We start from the raw sequence: 19894 nt of genomic DNA on the forward strand, positions 1-19894 counted from the left end.
TCGATGAGATTGGGCCAAGGCAATACATGGAGGGACTAATAGGACATTGATTTTGTATAAAAGCAGGTTTTGAGTGTTTGTGTTGCAGGTAACCGGCATCGACTGGCAGCCCGGCCGCATATTGACGCGCGGTCCGGACTCATTAAGAGGAGCAATGCCTGGGAGGCCGGCTATCAGATGGTGGGGGGGGGGGCGGAGTGGGGTCCTCGTACGCCCCCTCCTCCTCATGCACACCACTCATCTGCTTTTCCAATGAGGCCGGAAGGCGCTCCGCAGCGTGTCGCGCGGGGGGCCGCGAGGCGCCCCGTCCCGTTATTGACGAGGCCTCGGCCGCGCTCGCTCGCCTGTCCAGAGACGGACAATTCATCCTGATAATGCCTCGACTACTCATCTCGTCGCTGTGTGCCGTGAGACACGCCGGTCCTGTCCCATGGCATCAGCCCATAATGACAGCGTGGATCAGACCGTGGCCGGGTCATTAGGGGATGTTATTGAAAATCAATGGCGCTCCTGTGTCTCACACACTCCGGCGGTTTGTCCTCTTCTATTTTTTTTTTAAAGGCCTCCTTGAAAAGACTGTTTGCCAGAATGAGGCTGGCGTATTGGGAAGACTTGAATCACTATCACTTTCAATTTAGGCTCCTGGTAATTGAGCCACATATTCCTGTGACGGCTAGCATCCGTCCGCGGCCGGCTTCACTTTAGCGCTATGTGCTCTTTGTCCTAATCATCTAGTCAACAGCAGGTACTTAACCCCTGTACTTGTTACAGCATAGTGATTTTTCCTGTAACTATTATTTACCAAGCAAGCTTTGGAAGAACAAAAACACACACCTTACATTTTCCCTCGACTCGATCACTCCGTCCTGGGCTCCATCCATTTTACGGCTGAGTGTGGAACGGCGCCCCGGAGATGAAAAGCTCCATCAATTTCACTCATCGTCTGGCAAGGTCAATTTATTTCAACACACAGTCCATCATCGGATGGGAATCAATTGACACATTACCTAGCATATCTAACCCAAGGTAGGTTATTACCGTTTCTGCAATTGTCAGCTCTTTTCCAAAGCCATTCTTCACATGTCCAGTCTTTTTTTCTTCTTTTCTTGCAAGCCTTGTATATGATTTTCTATTTTTACTGGGGTAAACTTTTGAACATGTTTCCCTGTTAAATGGCACATTGTTACTACGGCAGGGCTTCACATAGCCGCATGTCAATGTCATACTGTGATTTTCTACACATTTCTCCACTATAATCCCAATTAATAGGATACGGTGGTATCTGAGGTAAGACATTTTATTGTTCCACTAATCCTCTTCATTTATCTGTAAAAAACCTCAATGCTGACGGTTTAGGATTGAATTTTCATGGTTTCAAATACCTCCAGAAAGTGCTTGGCACAGAGCTCACCCCAGATTCAGCGAACAGTGGAACAGGCCTTGAGGGGCTTTTATAGAGCACAATGGCAGCTAATAACACAGTGCCAAGCTAATAAGATGGGCAACAAATGAATGGTTTAGCCCAAGCCCCATTTCTCCCTTCGCTCTGATAAAACATCTTTGAAAGCGTTTTTGAGCCACTATGTAGTGGCTCCCTAGACTTTCCCCCCAGCGAGCGCTAATGCATTAGTTCCCATTTGAAGGCTGTTTTGAAATGGAGATTGGTAATGAGACGGGAGGCCCCCGCCACGATCACATTTGGATTGCTCCGGCCTCCTCTGGGCCTGGTGATTTGGGAGACAGAGGCTCTGCTCAGAGTTCAAGCCCATCACTCTGCGGGGGTTAGAAAACCCTGACGAGAGCCATTCTAAACCACTAAACTGAGTCTGAACCGTGGACTGGGGGGGGGAGTAAGCACCGAGTCAAGGGCTTTGGCTGTGGGTCCCTGTCGCAACTCTCTTTGTGGACTCCATGTTGTTTTGAGCACCTAAAAAGGCCAGTGGCGTGCATCATTCCACGTTGCACGTCTTTTTTTAGCCCTCAATGTCAACAGAGCGACAGCTGACAGAAACCAGGCCGGTCAGCGGTTAAGGAGCTGACTTGGAAACAGCCAAATGGTGTGAATTCCAAACCCTGGTGACAAAGTGCTGTCTAATGTCCTTGCACCTCTGGTCAGATGACAAATATTCCGTCTGTCTCACGCCACCGCCGGCAATATGCCTGTAGGAGGAAAGGAGCCAATGGAGAGATGCACGTACTGTAAATTACGAACACTGGAGCCTCAGAGAGCATGTCGAGCGGGGAGGAGTGGAGGAGAATTAAGGGAGAGATGGAAAATAATGAAGTTCCCAACAGTCACCACCAGCCAAAATAAGTTTTCCACTTTAACTCAAGTTTGAGGATTTTCCCAGCCTTTAGTGGAACCTCACAATCTCCCACACTGGCCATATTATGTACACAAACCATAAAATACGAATAACATTTATGCAGCCGGGTGCGTCTGGCAGAGATAGTCCTCTCATTCAGGGACCTGCAGGATGGCACCGCACCGCCACACTACCCTCTCTGTTCTGTGCTAGGGCACCAGACAAGGGAAGACTTAAGGGAGGGTTGGGTGGTGTAAAAGGAAGCTCTGAGACTTCAAATGAGTTTTAAAAAAAAGAAGAGATTTCAAGGCAAATGGAGGCCATACGTGGCTCGTCCAATTTGGCACGGCCGACGCACATGATTAGCTGCAGAGACGTTAATCAAAAGTGGCTCAGTATTTGAAGGGGGGGCGGTGAGAGGCGCTGCCAGCTGGTGACAACATGGCTTGTGTGTGCGGGCCAAGAGTGAAGTTTATTTGAATATGGATCTTCTCCGTGACCGTATTTCTCCAGAGCTCAGTTAGCAGAGCGTTCCTTGGCTCGTCGCTGGGATCGCCTCGGAGCCGCTTTGGCATCCAGGAAGGCGGAAGTTCTTCCAAGCCGCGGAATGAGAATTACGGTTTAGTCCATCCCCTCTGGTGGTGTGGGCATGTTCAGAAGCGTTTATTCAGTTTGACGCTGGCACAGACGCAACACCTAGTTATTGGCGTCCGTGTGTGAGGATTTCCTTTCCAATATGAAATTATCAAATTGACAAAAATAATGTTTTTACAGCCTATGAATTAATAACACATTTCAAAATAAAACATCCTTCCACATAACATAAGTACTGAAAACACAGAGCTTGAATATTAAACTGTTGGTGTTTGTCGGAATAAGACCACCGCCGCACTAAATTTGCTACAGGACAGCATCTGTATCCAGCTTAACCTTTTGGTATCAAAACTCTTTAATCTAAATGTACTGGATACGCTCCTGTTACTACAGATGCTAAAGTTCTCTGAAGTCAGATCATATTCCACCACAAAAATCCAAAACAGGAAGAGCTCCTGAACAAGAGAAGCATGCTTGTGACAGTGATCTGTGGACCAACTGCGAGTGGAAAGTGAAGGATAATAATACTAATTACAGCAAAAGTGATTACTTAAACAAATCTTTAAAAGCAAGCAACTCAATATGACTATTTTACAGCTAATTTCTGATTTTTATAGCTTACTTTTGTAAGCATTCATTGTGATATGGGCCTGAAAAGGTCTCAAAATACTAGCTTAGTCATTTATAATGATACAGTGATGTGTGACTTTCTTTCAATTATTTCTCTCACTGAAGTAAGCATCCAAATTGTAATCTCGGCGGCAAGATTTCTTTTATTGAGTTAAGTTGTTGTTTCAGATTGCATAATACTCAAACCTGTTCATTGAAAGGGGAAATGCAGCTTAGATGCACGAGCCAGGTTATGTCAATGTTGTATTTATGACTTTCATTTTCATACAATGTTAATCTTTTACAGAATCTCAGTCAGTGTGGCAACACTTCCAGAGGAAGTTCCCCTCCTCAACAATATATAAAACAATCAAAATAGTTGCTATTTAATGATATTTCTCTCAGTTTGATACATTATCACAGCCCCGAGCATCCTTGTGTGCAGGTGTTCTCCTGATTCATATTGGATTATTATTGCTTCTTTAAACAGAGGAGGGTACACAATGCTATGCCTTGCATCAACAAGTCATAACTCTCTCTCAACACAAAAACAAAAACAAAGGAGGTGAGAAAATAGGTTGGAGAAGAGCAGGGAGATCTTATTCTTCATGAGACTTGCTTTGACGGGGCTTCTCAGCATTCCGGGCCTCGTTCTGCCCGCCCTCCTTTTGCTTCTTCGGAGATTTGTCTGGCAGCAAACGTGCTTTGAAAGGGGCTTATCTCCAATCTAGGCAGGAGCTTCATGCACCAAGATAACAAACCCCATCTTATCTCACTGTGTTCGTTAATGTCACAGCTTAAGGGGCTTGTTCTTCTACTTGCAATGGGGCTTGCAGTGCGAATTGTTTGCAGATTAGTCTGCACAGGCCTCTGGAGGTCTTGGAGCCCGTTCAAAGCGTTCTCTTGCAGCACACAGACGTTCTTGTATGCGCACATCGGCGCGTTGGCCGCCTCCCGCTTCCGGTGTCAAATGGCAGGAGTGGCGCGCCCACAATGGTCGGTAGGCGTCACTACTCACAGTGAGATCTACAGCGCTGCACATCACATCTGACGAACCAGTCGTGCAAGACAAAACAAAGATGTGCACGGCAGCCTCCCAAGGCCAACGATGTCCTTAGATCCTTTGTTAGTAATTCTGCTGCTGATCGCCGCGCAGCCTCAATCAGTGATATCTGCTGAGCCAACATCTTCTTGAGCTTAACAATCGAGGAAAACATTCAGTCTGCAAAATGCCACGTTTTTTTTTTTTTACTCCAGCTTTTGTGGCCAGATTCATGATCATCCCTTTGTGACACAGGAGACGAGGCAGAGCTCCATTGACTTCAGCCATCTGGCTATCACACACAACCCTTGGCTACACAGTGGCTCACTCAGCGATTGATTGGGGTGTTGAAGGCCAGCTATTTAACACATCAGAACAACAAGTACTGCTATCAAGCTGGCCCTTCTCATGCCTCGTTTCTGCGCCGCCCAAGAATGTCTCTTATCTCTTCCCTTGTGCTTGTTGGATTAAGCCAGACAGCATATGCCCACATTCCCCCTGCAACACACCGTTGTGCATTTGGTGCATCCCTGACAGTCAGACAGGTTGCCGCTGAGTTCTGGTGGGTAATAAAACGCATGTCTTGGTCGGTAAGAAGTGAGCCCTTAAAACCATATTGCAGCCTAAGGCATTTCCTTTCTTTCTTTCCCGACATGCTTTCCTGGCGTTGCACCAAAAGACTGACAGCTGAAAACAAAGCCCTGAGTTCCATATCATTATTCTTTCACCTGATTAAATTCTTATTAGCGCCTCTATTCTTCTCACATTATTGTTACTTGTAGTGAAACAGGCCTGATAATGTGCACTCGCTCACTCGACGCGCAACCTGCTCCTTCCCATCTCTGATTCTTTGTTGTCGGCGAATAGTTTTTAAATGAAAAGTCTGAGCGTGGTGTAATTATTATTATGAAATCAAATATCACAATGAATGTAATTTTATTTGCTTGTAATCTCTCTCACCCAGGCTAACAGGCGTTTTCAAAGGACGCGCTCGGAGGGGGGGGGTTTAAACAGCCGACCATCTCCACATAGAACGGCTGCTCTGCTCTCTTGCTCCCCGGCTCTGTTCTTTTGTCTTTGATACGCAGGGTAAGAGCCTGACGGTCGGGGAGACGTGGGAGATTTGTCGGCCTGTGATCTCCATGCCTCTCTGACAAATGAACGCCTTTGGCAGAGCTGCTGGAGGTACGGTTTCTCTGCCCTGCTGGAATCCTGATGAGACTGCTCCGGAGCCGCTGGTGATGAAGTCGGTGCACAGGACCAAACTGCTGCCAGAAAATGACCTTTAATCTACACACATGAAGGTCATTTGGCATGCGATGGTTCACGATTGCGCATACACTTCTCATTTCATCTAGTCTATTTTTGTTGATACGTTACAAAAACAGGCTGAAACCAAAGTACATTTGGTCAATGCACAATTGAATACATGTGCTTCTTGTGACGGATGTGGCAAATAGGTTGCATTTATTGACAATCAGTGATTGTTAATGTTTTATCTGTACCGTGGTTTAAATTAGGATGCAACCGCTATCCAGTCAGTCTTCATTTGATTTGGACTTAACAGCTCCACCAAGCACACAATTGCTTGACATTGATTTAGCAAATTAATTCAGTCCATGTAATTCCTCCTAGTGCCTAGTAAAGATCTCTCATCTGGTGTGTCCGCGCAAAGTAAGATGTGGACAAATTATGGGCAAACATTTTGAATCCCCCGAGGATAAATGTTCTTTTCAAGCGCCACAATTAGCAGGAAATAGCCGATATTGATTGGGGACATTACAAATCAGCACTGAGGAATCTCCAAACCTCAACGCCCCCACATTGCGATCCAACATGGTCGCCTTTGGTTTCCGCTCTGGGCTTCCAGGGGGCTGAGTGATGATTCACTGGAAGAACAAGCACTACCCCTTGTGGCTCAGTTGGCCCAGTGCAGCATGGGTAAATTGCATCTCCAGCTGCTTCTGGGCCCCTCCTGATAAGTTAACCTTGTGATAACATGCTAATGCCTGATTAATGTTGCCGTAATTAGACACAGCTTTTCACACTCAGTTAAGAGGACATCCTCCAGCAATTAGCCCGAGCCGGAGAGAGATAATTTCCGAGAGCACAGCGAAATCACATTCCTCAGCTCGCCTGCGTTCCCATTTGGCAACATTAAGGTTTATTTTCTCATTATTTCATTTAATTACTCGTTTGATGTTTTATACAGCTGCCACAAGTAATCTTTGATCCAATTAGGAAAGGCTGATTGACAGCGTGGGTGTGCGACTCAATAGCCTGCATTCAATTTACGGTTGTGACCTTATCAGAGGATGTGCAGAGGATTCTAACTTCAACATTGAATAGCAAACAGATACTAATTTCCCGCAAGAGTATATTCTGCAGGGATGGAACACCTTTGTTTTGCAGGCAAATGTGTTTGCATGTGCATCTGTCGGTATGATGCTTTAAGAAGGCAGCATGTGTTTGTGTTCTCCTCACCAGACATCTAACAATGAGGAATGAACGCATTAGTGTGGAGAGGCCCCTGTATTCACCCGGCACCACACTGCCCATTAATAATGCACTGCCAGGGAATAGATGGGGGGTTGCAGGGATTAGTCCTGCACTAAGAACTCACTGGCTATGTCTGTTAGAGATGTTGGTCTGTGACCAAATCAAGAAACATCAGCCCACTTGCGACTAGACTTTAAAATACAGCAAGATTTTTTTATTATTAAATTAAAGTGTTTGTTGTTTCAGATTGCATAATCCTCGAACCTGAAAAAAAAAGAAAAGAAAAGTGTCAGTCGTCTCTTAAGCGAGCTCTACACGACAAGTGGGATCCACAACATTGTGAAAGCAGCCAACATGAAATAGAAAGAGGTTTTGTATTAATACTACAACTCTTATCACATTGATGACAATTTAACCCACCACCCAGTTATGGGGAATCCAATCATCACTTTCTTTTGTTCTGTTCTTGATTTTAACCAAATCCTGAAGGAAATATTTGAACAAACCACATTTGCATTTATAATGACAAAAAATGTAAAACAACAATACACACTTTTACAAAGTTTATTTATTTTTAACACTGTAAAATGGAGTTGGCCCTTTTGTCTGCAATTTGAGCTTCTCCGGCTTCAAACTGTTTGAATAAAACTGTCTGAGAAGTTTAGAATGGAAATAAGTCTTTGGCCAAAGTGCTTACAACTCATAATTAACTGAAATGCCGCAAGGGAGCCAAACAATACTTTTTTTGTAATAGTTTGAAGCATAAAAAGGTGGAATTTTTAACAATTCATTGTACTTCACAGTATTTTGTCAAATCTGTCATTGATGTCAGATGTCTTGATAAATCCAGTGGCACAAAAACGTTTAGTTAAGTAGAAGTAACCTAAAAGTGAAATAATGTCGAAGGATTTTAAAACTCTACTTGCTTTGGATATTGACCCACGATTGACTTGCGCTGTTACGTCCGGATTGCGCACATGATTTAAATAGATTGTGAATACCAGTAATCTAATACAGATTAATTTTCTGCATATGACCTAATAAATGGCTACAAATGGACTTGAATGACTTCGAGGCACATTGACAAAAGCCTGCAGTCTGCCTGGCTGTCTATGGCCGAGAACATTTGGCCAGTGTTTTGTTTTCCGTAATTATGTAAAGTAAATTGTGTTTCTTTTGTCAGACACTGATGTAAGGAATATAAGAACGTATTCATAATTATTTTCTTTGAAATCCATAATTAGGCAGATTGTGGTGGTGATCATTTTAATGCAAATGTGGTGGGCCATTTAATTAATTCATCCAGCAGTGAGGTGAAGCGCAAGATGGTGTTTCTTTATTAATTTATTCAATGTGTAGACCCGAGGGACTCTGTAGTTTCTGAGGGGCCACCGGCTGCAAGAAGGGGTTGGAAAAAAGATTTATTTTTTTGTCTTTTCCAAAACTTTGTTTGACACTAGGAATACTAAAGATGCCCAAAGACAAATATACAGTAGCTTAAAATAGATAAATCAAAGACTACATCAACTTGATATTGCAATTTGGGTTACATAATAAAAAATGCAACAACGGCAACAACTTTATGTTTTAGTAGGAGGAAGAACAAATACTATGTCTTAATTGACAATAGCCTAATTTTCTCACTGTTCTAACATAGCAATAAAGAGATGTCTGTTTTCATTTGAATGGTTCTGCATTTGACTGATTACCATTCGCCCTTATGGACGCGTTCATTCTTCATCTTCAGGTGGAAAGAAATCCCAGGTGAGTTTGTACCTTTTATCAAAGCGCGTGTTTGGGGCCCAGCGGCCCCTCCTCCATCAGCTGATGACGCCGTGACGTCACGCCCGAGCCTGGCAGGAAGCGCCTCTTGCGTTCAGCCGGAATACGAGGAGAAGAAACGGCGTCGCACCGAACTACCGGGGACGGCGAAACCGAGCGTTTGACGGTAAAGTACCCGTTGTGGACGCGCGACCAGCGTGACGTGACGGGCGACTCGTGGTCCTCTTGTCGCATCCGCACGGCGGGTCGACTGCTAATTTGTTAGCAAGCGCGTTAGCTTGGTGTTGTTGTGTTGACCGAAGTTGTGTTCGTTCACTTTACGGGTGATGAAATCCTTAATTCCTTCGACTCGATAGTGGGCGATGGGACGTTTAGCCAGCTTGTCAGGCGGTAAAGACGGCAAATAACGTTTTGTGGACCACTGAGCCGGCTGCGGGACGTGTAGCGTTAGCTTAGCTTCGTTAGCGGTTGTGCTGAAGAACGCTTTCAGTTTTAAGTTAAGCCTCGTTTTATTTGACAAGTCACAGACTTGCTTAAACGTTGCTTACACACTTCTATGCTAACTACTTACTTTACTTTGGCAAACATACAATAAGAATCATAAATCCACAGCAATGGATTCATAATCAAGTTCAAACCTTTGGGACTAAACGGCTCATTTATCATGATTTTGTCTAATTGGAAACGTGTATTTTAGATATTATATTAGCCGATATGGAGAAGGGAAAGGTGGATTCCCCTTTAAAAGTCATTTATGTTTTTTTTTTAAACATATTTTATTCATAATTTCAATGAGAAACTCCACCTGGCTGGAAAGAAAATACTTTGTTTAACATTTATATTTCTTTAGTTTTACCAGCACAGCCTTCACTAAATGTCCCACAGTCTGTTTTTACAGTGTCATAGAAGTGAACCCGTAACTTGTTTTTGCTCATCGTTTCTCGTAGAGGATCATTGGAGGATGGACGGTTATCAGAGAGGACGTCCGTGGGGAAAGCTCATCAAAGTGGACTCCAGTGAAACTATCCTGCTCTTTAACCGGGAATGCACAGTTGGCCGAAAAAAAGGTGGGTTCATATTCTGTGTGTGTGTCACACATTTTTGGAATAGGCACATAAAGATGATCTCTTCACCTGTCGGACATCTTTTAAAAACGTCTAACCTGCTGCCAAAGCTCCAGGAGCGGTGATGTCTGTTAACAGAAGGCCGTCCCTGTCTGTCTGTCTGTCTGTCTGTCCCCGTAGACGTCGCTGTCAGTGTCTGGAGCCCTTAAAAACCTCCCCCTTGAAAGCACAAAGCCTTCTTTAGTGCACCCAACTTAGACAGCCCCTTGTGATGATAACAAAAGGCATCCATTGACAACATGTGTGCAGAATATTAAGTAGTTTTTTCGTGTATGGGCTTTTGCCTAAGAAAAGGTTAGGCCTATATTTCCCCCTGTGTCTGCTTTGTTGTCGAGGGCTTTTGAGTGTCTAGCCTTAATTGGTGTCTGGGCAATAAAATGTTTTAAAGCGATGTCCATGGACTCAATAGTTCATTTGTTTATTTTAACGAATAGGCTCAATATTTCAAACTGTATTGCCATTTAAAAAAAAAAAGTAGCCCAAGTAATCAGTCTACTGTGTGTTTTTCTATTTTGCTGCTAGGATGTTATCTGTCCTTCCCGGCCAACAAACTGGTCTCAGGGGAGCACTGCAAGATTGTGCAAGACGAAAGCTCGGGGCTGGTGTGGCTTGAAGACACCAGGTACCAAACATTATATTAAACAAGCCATATTTTGGAAACGCTTTAAAACCTCTGTACAGTGACTTGTGTTTTTGTCTGTATGTACTTTAGCACTAATGGTACAGTGATCAACATGTCCAAACTGGTGAAGAAGCAAACCCACATGCTACAGAGCGGCGACATCATCTACTTTGTATACAGGAAAAGTGAGCCAGAACAAAGTGAGTTGTTCAGTTTTTTTTCCATTGCGCAATACTTTTATATGAAATATAAGAGAAAAAGAAAGAAAAACAATATCCTCTCTTGTCACACTGTAGACATTGCCTACGTTTACCACTCCATCCAAATGGAGCATGCCACGTCAGGACATACTTATGGTAAGCAGCCAGGTGATTCCCCGCAAGTCTTTTGTCAAATGTAACCTCTTTTGTTCCACAGCTGTCAGTTACTAACCCCCCACCCTGTATCTAAACCTCAGAGATGGAGAGGGCGGCCCACAGTCCTGGCCCTTTCCCACTCTCGGTGGAGCCCGTAATGCTCCCCAAGGCTTCTCGTGATCAAACGCTGGAGGATCCTCAGCCCTCCACCTCCTCGTCCCTCTTCTGTATCGGGAGCCCCAACACTTCTGGTCCCGCAGCAACCACCGCCTGTCCCGCTTCAGGTGGGTTATCTGCTAACGCGCTGCCGAAGAGTTGTGATAATCAGCTTTCCGTCTGGAATTTAATTACGCATCCCATTTTTTAAATAAACCGTTGTGAATACGTATAATTGTTTGGGATTACAGTTTAAGCTCCTTACGTGGAATGAGAGTTCTGTGGTTATGTTCTCAGCTGGTTGCCTGGTAATGCCATGGCGATGCTCCAGGAAGTGACTTCTATCAGCCAAGAAAGAGTTTGGTGCACAAGTCCTCGTAAAATCCTATCATGTCGCCTTTGCACTTTGGTATTTGTACCTTTTTCAGACAGGACCAAGCTAGCCTCTGCTAAGCTAACCGTATATAGGCTGCAGCCTCATATTTAACGGCAGATCGGTTATTGGTCTTCTGTAAAGAAGGCTCACAGGCAGATTTCCTTGAATGACAAACTGATGCTTAATAGGCACAGGTACTAACAATATAGGCTACATCATTATACTGTACAGTATTTGATATGATAAGAGTATAACTATAACGGTATAACTTACATGCATCCACTCTTCTAAATGAACCCTCAGATCAGTCATTGATGTAAACAGACTTGCTGATGTAAATCAATCAATTCTGAACTTGTACGATATACTTGCCAGATGATGGAGTAAGTGTCCCTGGTTGTGTGTTGTAGCGGTAATGTCATCACACGCCGTCCACACTACCAAAGGGGCTTCTTATTGAACCCCTTTGCTCCACAGTGGAGCTGGTATATGTGACTAAATCTTTTTGACTCTCAACGTCTAAAGTATTGACAAAATGAATTGACCCAAGTCTCCTTTTTTTCCCTCCATTTTATCAGGCCAGGCTGAAGTTGCTGCCTCAGCGCAGGAAAAAGTCCTAGATGACATGGGGCCAGCAAGCAAGAAGAGGAAAACTGATTGCAGTAGGTTTTCATCTTTTTTTTTTTATGTTGTGATTTCCTGACTTTGTAATTTCCTTGGCTATTTTACACAACTGCTTTATTCTAATTGAGGAGCTTCTCCTTGAGTTTATTAAATCCCAGCGGCCATATGCAGCTTCTGATTAGAGTGCAATGCTACTGCGCAATGCCATTACGCATGGTCGTCCACTGTGTTTACCAGCATTAAATCTTAAAGCTTCTAATAACAGTAAACTGCTTCTGGATACTTGGTATTCTGCCTGCTTATCCGCCAAACAGCGTATTACAGGAGCTCATTAATCCTCTGCTTCATAACTTCCTTTTAAACGGGCTCATACTAGTTCATGCCTTGAATATGTAATATGACTGTTAGTGATATAAATATAGGATAAGATTAAGACTGATATTTTTGTTTTAAATTTCCTCCTCCTATTATCACTTAACTGTCAAAAACCTCCAGCTGTAGTTGTAGATTAGTGTTGTTGTTCCCTTATGCTCTCCTGCACCATACAGATAATGGTGTGGTTTCTTGCAGAAGGCAGTTTTTTGTTTTTTTGTGTGTCGATGTCGTCAGGCTTCACTGTGATTGGCACATTTGATTCATAGCCTTGAGACTAGTGGTGTGACTGCCTGAGGCTGTACCTTTTAATCAGCACCCTCTTTCATTTCTTTAAGCCGGCCCTTTGGCCCTTTGCGCTGCTGCACATACATTAACCAAAACAGCAGGTGCACTCGAGATGTCCGCACACCGCGTCCCCGAGATCCGCCACTTTGCCGTTTACGTCTCACCACTTTGCCCTTTGTCTTACCAGTCGTACCACTTATTCTTTTCAAGTCACACCACACCGCTCTGTCTAAATGCGGAACTGATACACCACCGCTGTGTTTGCAGTGAACGATTGTGATTTGGACTTGCCGCACACCTCGAGCACAGAAAGGGTCTGTTCGAGTAAGGGAGGTCTTCTGTCCAAGCCTCCTGTGGACGTGACGAAGACCGACAAGATGGAGGAAAGCCTGACGTGTGTCATTTGTCAAGACCTGCTGCATGACTGCGTCAGGTAGGATCGTCACAGATATCAAAGGGCGGGGGCTTGTACCCTACTTTGTGGACTTGTACGGTACTTTGCATGCATGCCGCATGTTGCCGATTGGCAGTTTAACTCTTAAGTCTCTGGTTTTTCCTTTTAGCTTGCAGCCCTGCATGCATGTCTTCTGTGCTGCCTGCTACTCGGGCTGGATGGAGCGCTCCTCTCTTTGCCCCACCTGCCGCTGCCCTGTGGAAAGGATTCGGAAGAACCATATCCTCAATAACCTGGTGGAGGCCTACCTCATCCAGCACCCAGGTATGCACAGAAAAATAACCATTTTGTAATCATCGCTTATTATTTCATTCATAATGCCAGCACCTTTTTTTATTTCCTTTTTAACAAATAAAATGTGTAACTGTATTTAAAAATAGCCGTACATAATACATCTGTCTGCTAAGTGCAGCTTTGGCTGAGGTTTTTGTTTCCCACCTAAGCTGACTTGATTGATACACAAACATGAGAGAAGGATTGGCATGTAAGCAAGACCTGCTTACTTTGTCTGATTTTCCAAAATGGTTTAAATTAAGAAAAAGACGCTCTCTCTCTGACTCTGCATCTGTGTGTCTGTACGACAGAAAAGTGCCGCAGTGATGAGGACCTAAAGAGCATGGACAACCGTAACAAGATAACTCAGGACATGTTGCAGCCAAAAGTTGAGCGCTCGTTCTCGGATGAGGAGGGCAGCTCAGATTACCTCTTTGAGCTCTCCGACAATGACAGTGACTCCTCAGACATCGGGTACGAGCTGAACTGACTTTGAATCTGTTTTATATCTACGTCTGAAATTGTCTAAATTAACAAAAATCGATATCTTTTGCCAAATTTGATTTTGGTCGATTGAGACAAAAACGAAAAACTTTTTTATTTTGGTTCTTGTCTGACCTTTTTTTTTTTTTTGCTTCATTTCTGTCCTTTTAAGGGGTCAAAAGCTAGTGTCAGCTAATCTAGGCATGAAGGTTGATGAAGTTAACACTGTAGGAAACATGGTTGGATAATAAATAAATTATATATAATATGTATGTATATATATATATTATACCCTATTTTACATCATTAAATTTATTATTTTTGGTGGGTTTTTTTTTATTTAAAACATCAAATGAAAATTTTCAATATCTAGAAAATAAACATGGTTTGAAAATCCTATCATATTTATGACAATCCTTGTCATAAACATGTGCTCATCTGTGTTTTGTGGCCTTGCCCCCCAGTCAGCCGTTGGTGGTGTGCCGACAGTGTCCCGGCTACCGGAGGGAGGTCGGCCAGGTGCTGTTTGCTACAGGTTCCAACTACTGGCTCCCTTCTCTGCCAGACCCACCGCCTGCACCTCCTCCACCCAAACCGGTGACTGAGGAGGGGCCCGCACAGCCTACAGGGGAGCAACCCTCAACATCCTCTGCCATCCCCTCAGGTGACTATGCGTGTGTATTGGATGAGACGGTCGGTTGCTGTGCTTAGGGTGAAGCAAACGAGGTACAGCATTCCCTTACAATCCCAATGGCGAAAACTATGAGGAAGACTCGATGAAAGCATCTGAAGATCGATCTTCCTGCCTCCCATTGACATCACCGCCTCTCTGCTCCCATCCCGTCTGCAGCCTCTCAGGAGTACCGCTGCCCCCCTCAGGGCTGCCATCTCATCTGCACCTGCTGCCTCCAGCCGATGCCGGACAGACGGGCCGAGCCAAACGGCGAGCCGGTCGTCGCTCAACGATGTGGGTGGTTGTTGTTGTTACTCCCTCTGCACAGTTGTGATGTAACGTCGTTGCGGTGATAGATTGTGTCTATAGATTGTCGTGCAAACCCCATTACGCACCTCATGCTGTATGCATCATGTTGGCAGGTGTGCTGTGCCAGCGGCCCTTCTGTCACATGTACTGGGGCTGCCAGAGGACTGGCTGTCAAGGCTGTCTGGCTCGATTCAGCGGTATGTATCGGTTTCATCGAACCGCCTATTAGGCCCGTTGCCGGGTAGGAAGCCTCCACCTGTATGGGATGTATTTGTGCAAATGCAATACCTGTAATTGTGATGGTTTGTAGCCTCAGGATATATAAACAGGGTGAAAATGTTTCACTTCATATTTGTGTGAAGAAATGACAGAAGAATGAACATTGTTTATTGGCCCTTGTAGAATACGCGCCGTTTAGCATGTAGACAACTCAGTGGTTAGATTAAATATCTTAAAACAGGGATTTGTTATGTTCAGCTTTGAGTTTCTTTCAGCAGTGGCTTGTAGCTTCATCTATTCCTTTTTACGCCACCGGTCAATGTGGTTGAACCTTTTGTACATCATTTATTTTCTCCAACATTTTTGTAAACACTATTCAGACTGTCGTGAATCAAGCAGGCAAATCCAAACTTTTTAAAAAGGTGCCAAGCTTCTCGGATGTTTTTGTTCTGCTATTTTAAGTGTTGTAGTTTTCTGGATTTGACCTGTTAGACATTTAGCAATCTTCCTATTTCTTTCAGAGCTCAATCTGACAGATAAATGCCTGGAGGGGGTGCTGAACAACAATAACTATGAATCAGAGATCCTCCAAGTAAGACGTTGATTGTATTAATTTGTATATTAGAATCTGTTATGTTTAAGTCATTGGCAGAGCTTTCTGTTCAGGACATTCATGATTCTTTAAAACACTACTCGTTGGATATTTGTAATGTTAATTGTGTTCTCCAGATTACAAAAATATCAACGTTTATCAGCTAAAGCAAACCATGGACTTGAAAGTGTTGAGATGTGTCTTTGTTGTTCTGAGTGTGTTTCTATCCTTCCACCAGAACTACTTGTCCTCCAGAGGGAAGTCATGGAGAGATCTGCTCCACGAGTCTCTGCAGGCCTTCCAGCAGGGTAACTACTATCTGTCAGGTGAGCCTTCTGTTAATAACCCACGGCAGACTTTGAAGTCAGGAGAAAGAGTGGTAATATCCCCGGCTCTTTCTCGGTCAGATTGGCGTATCTCTCCAAATGCCATCCTGTGCTTCTGCTGCGGGCTCCGAGCATTCAAAGAGTTGGCCTACAAGTACAGACAGAACATCCCCACGCCTGAACTGCCAGGTCAGAAGGACCGTTTTTAATGCCATTACAAACTTTTAGACCACGACGCAGACATTTTTCATAAGATTGGCCCCAAATGTTCACGTTACATCCGTGTAATGAATTAATTAAATGTTCTTTCCTCAGCCGCTGTTACTTCTCGTCCCAACTGTTACTGGGGACGCAACTGCCGTACACAGGTGAAGGCACATCATGCAATGTAAGTCTTTTTACACATAAAGAACCCCTTAAACATACTAAGAATCTAGAGTCTATCTGCCCTCTAGCGGTTATGTGGGAGAATTCTGGTTTCTCTGCGACATCATATAAATAAGCCATCATTACAGAGAGACACAGGGTGTTGGTCCTTTGCATGTAGTTCACTCAGCTCACCACAAGAGGGCGGCCTTGTCTAAACTGGGTGCTGTAGGCCCTCATGTGGTCTGCTGTTTGAAGACCTGTATGATAAGCTTCATCTCATGTCTTTTTTTATGTTTTTACATGCAGCTCTTCATTCATGTGGTTTCTTTTCTTCATTTTAAATTTCAGGAAATTCAACCACATATGTGAGCAGACACGTTTCAAGAGCTGAAGGAGCAGAGCGGAGTGTCAAACGAAGACGGCCGAGCATCTCGTAGACACAATCTTGTTGCGTTTTGTTGTGTCCGTTGTAGTTAAATGCCTTCCAGATGTTATGCAATAATTAATGCAGAAATTACAATCATTACCCATTTACAATAGAGGCCATTGTCTTACTCAATACAGGGGCTTTGTGAAATAATGCTATGCAAACATTTAAAGAGATCTTTAAAGTAAAGAACTGTCAGAGTGTTTAAAACCAGCCACCATTTTAAATTCAGATGCATTGGCCTACGGTAATTTTAGGCAAGACACCATATTTGGGTCATTGGAGAGTTGTTTGTTGAAGATACTTCCTGACATGTGTGGTAAAATGTTTTCTCTGATTAAGAGCGAGTGAGGCAATCTATGGATCAAAGCCAGTAATGTACGCTTGCACATATTGTTTCAGACCTGTTTGTATTTTGTCTCCTCTAGCCTGTTATTGAGGTTTTAAACATCTTGTGTCCATTAACCTTCTTCAGTTTTGATAGATTTTAACAATCCTATGGCATGTTGAGTTAATAATGCAGGTCTCCCCACATCATGTTGAATTACAGGAACAGTGATTCAAGTGCTACAGTTTTGAGCCAAACCCAAATTGGTTTCCATGATCCAACCGTTGGTTGACATTTGAAAGGGAAAAAGTCTCTCACCTCCGAGGGACTTTTCTTGTGCCAGTGCATTTCTGTGTTCCTGGACCAGGGCAAGAAGCCACAACAAAACCCTGCATACATACTGGGGTAGATTTATACTCCCATGTGATGTTTGTACAGGATTGCTGAAGGGGATCAATGTGTCGGGAGGCCGTCAGAGGGCATTGAGGCCTCTGTTGTATGCTTTTCTCCGGATAATCATCTCCACGGTGATTAAGTTGTCGAAGGGACGCTTTCTGTGAACCTTACAGTAAAGGCTCAGCTGGGGTGACGTGCACAGTAACTCCGTGTGGAGACTGTGGAGAGGAATAAAAAGGTCGCACTCCAGGCAACCAGTAATGGTTAATGTGGCTTTTACTGACCCGTATAGTTTTCATATGCAAATCTTTACAGAACACGTAGAATAGCAAAAGCAACAGGTCAGCGAATTGTGGCGATACAACTACAACACTATGTTCTGTAATAATTTGTGTTGCCGGTTGTGTGGATATTCTCTGGTGGGCAAAGCTGCTGTTTTGTCACTCAACATTCATGTTGAATCTGATGGCCTCTCCTTAATTGACCTTCATCACCAGAGTGTTAGTGAGTCCCCTCATGCAAACATGCACTGCTAGTTTTGATGTCCACTGTTAAAATCCGGCTTTTGTTCAGTCCATCAGTACGTTTAGGAGAATACCCACCAAATGTTTGGTACCTCACACGAATCTCGAAGCGCTTTTGTCCAGCGTATGGGATGTCGATACTCTGCATATGATTTCCACATCATATCAAAAGAGCCAGAGTTTGATTCCAACATGAAATGTTGCTCATCAGGAAGAGAAATAAATATATATATATATTTTTAAAGGACACCCTTGACAGCCAAGTGGAATTGCGCATTTTCTATTATTGTATAGTAATGTTAACATTAGCCATACAAAATAAGGATAGAACTTGTGGGTTTATTTTTAGAATGTAGTTATGATTCATATTTTCATTTAAAATGTCTGTGGAAAAATCTTGAATGGGAATTCTTGCCGTAGCACGTTGGTGAACAGCAGTTTATTTGTTGTGCCCGCGAGGTGCTTTGAGTTTGTCTTATTTTTCCACCCCGTCTGTCATGTAGGGTCCACACTGGCATTCCTCAGCGGCTCAGGGCCTCGGCCCAAGCCCGTCGGTCCCCCGACAGAGTGGCTGGCTTTTAATTATTCCCCACTGGGACAACTAGGCGCCCTAAGCCAACTGTCCCGAGCCGCTCCAATCAGGAATCGGTAATAAAGAGGCTTTGGAGGAGTGCTTTGCAGTCTACTAATATTTACTCACTTATTCTGCTAAAGTCTGGACCACGCTGCTCGGCAGTATGAAAGAAGCGGGTTTCATTCTACCTCATCACAACTCCAGGAATTATGGGACACTGAAAACGGGCGTCGATCACGTTCAATAGAGATGCATTAGGCACATTTGAAGATGTTGTGAGGACTTTTGTTTGAGGAAATCCAAGAGTTTTATAAATGCCTCTTTACTCTTTGTTGTATTAGCTATGCTAAAATATTTTTGAAATGCATAGATTGGATTTAGTGATTTAGATTAAAATACATTGGTATGTAGAAACCAATACCCCCCCTTAATCATGTGTCTTATTGATTTTCTTTAGCTTCTTGTGTATTTGTCTTTGACATCAGGCGGCTGCTTTTATTTTCATCTGCGGATGGTGGAAAGTTTTTCTATTCATCCAGTTTATTACCAAGTCTGTTTTAACACACAATGAATTTACTTTTCTTTCAACTCTGTTCTCTTGAGACTAATGATGACGGTATTTTTTAAATTGGTCCGGTGTTGAGCGAGACTGCTGCAAAAAGAACTACGTAATGCCCCCAGAGCACCGTTAATGTGCGCCTACAAAAAGTGCTAGTTTTTGCCACTCAGTAGCTCAAATTGTTACTGTAAGTGTCAAAATTGTGGAAATGAGCCTACAGAGAAGTAAAGGTTTTTCTTTGTGTTGTCACGAGAGGGTTAAGCCTCATCCAAGCTATAAAAATCAGTTAAATATCCAGCCATGACATTTTTATAACACTAAGCCAGGCTTTCTGTAGTACCACCGATTGCAATTCACAATCATAAAAATCAGCACAAAGTGCAATGGTTGGTGTATCATTCACTGAAACACCTTTTCTCGATGCGAACAATATTTTTTTTAAATGCAGTTCCTTAGCAGCAAGCAGCCTTATTTTCAATCTGTCTACACATTACATTCAGACTTCTAAAAACAATAAAGCAACAATATAACATCGCAGGTAAAAAAAAAAAGTAGTATGTTCATAAAAGTCATGTAGCAGTATAGATTACAAGCCGTAAGAAGTCAAGTTGTAGTGTAGCATATGGGAAAACTTACTA

At 43.5% G+C, this 19894-nt stretch overlaps 1 protein-coding gene across 1 annotated transcript; it reads left to right on the forward strand.

Annotated features, from left to right (window-relative positions):
* The first annotated feature begins 8797 nt into the window (after positions 1-8797).
* Positions 8798-19128, forward strand: chfr (checkpoint with forkhead and ring finger domains, E3 ubiquitin protein ligase). Its single transcript, XM_040196593.2, has 18 exons — positions 8798-8998; positions 9780-9899; positions 10479-10578; positions 10669-10778; positions 10875-10934; positions 11036-11218; positions 12045-12128; positions 13018-13183; positions 13314-13468; positions 13789-13951; positions 14425-14624; positions 14811-14927; positions 15056-15139; positions 15683-15753; positions 15992-16079; positions 16161-16268; positions 16395-16467; positions 16797-19128. The coding sequence occupies exons 2-18, from the start codon at positions 9794-9796 to the stop codon at positions 16837-16839; spliced, it is 1911 nt and encodes a 636-aa protein (XP_040052527.2). The 5' UTR covers positions 8798-8998; positions 9780-9793; the 3' UTR covers positions 16840-19128.
* Positions 19129-19894: the final 766 nt, after the last annotated feature.

The sequence above is a fragment of the Gasterosteus aculeatus genome, chromosome 13 (genome assembly GCF_964276395.1).
Source record: "Gasterosteus aculeatus chromosome 13, fGasAcu3.hap1.1, whole genome shotgun sequence".
Classification (NCBI taxonomy): Eukaryota; Metazoa; Chordata; class Actinopteri; order Perciformes; family Gasterosteidae; genus Gasterosteus; species Gasterosteus aculeatus.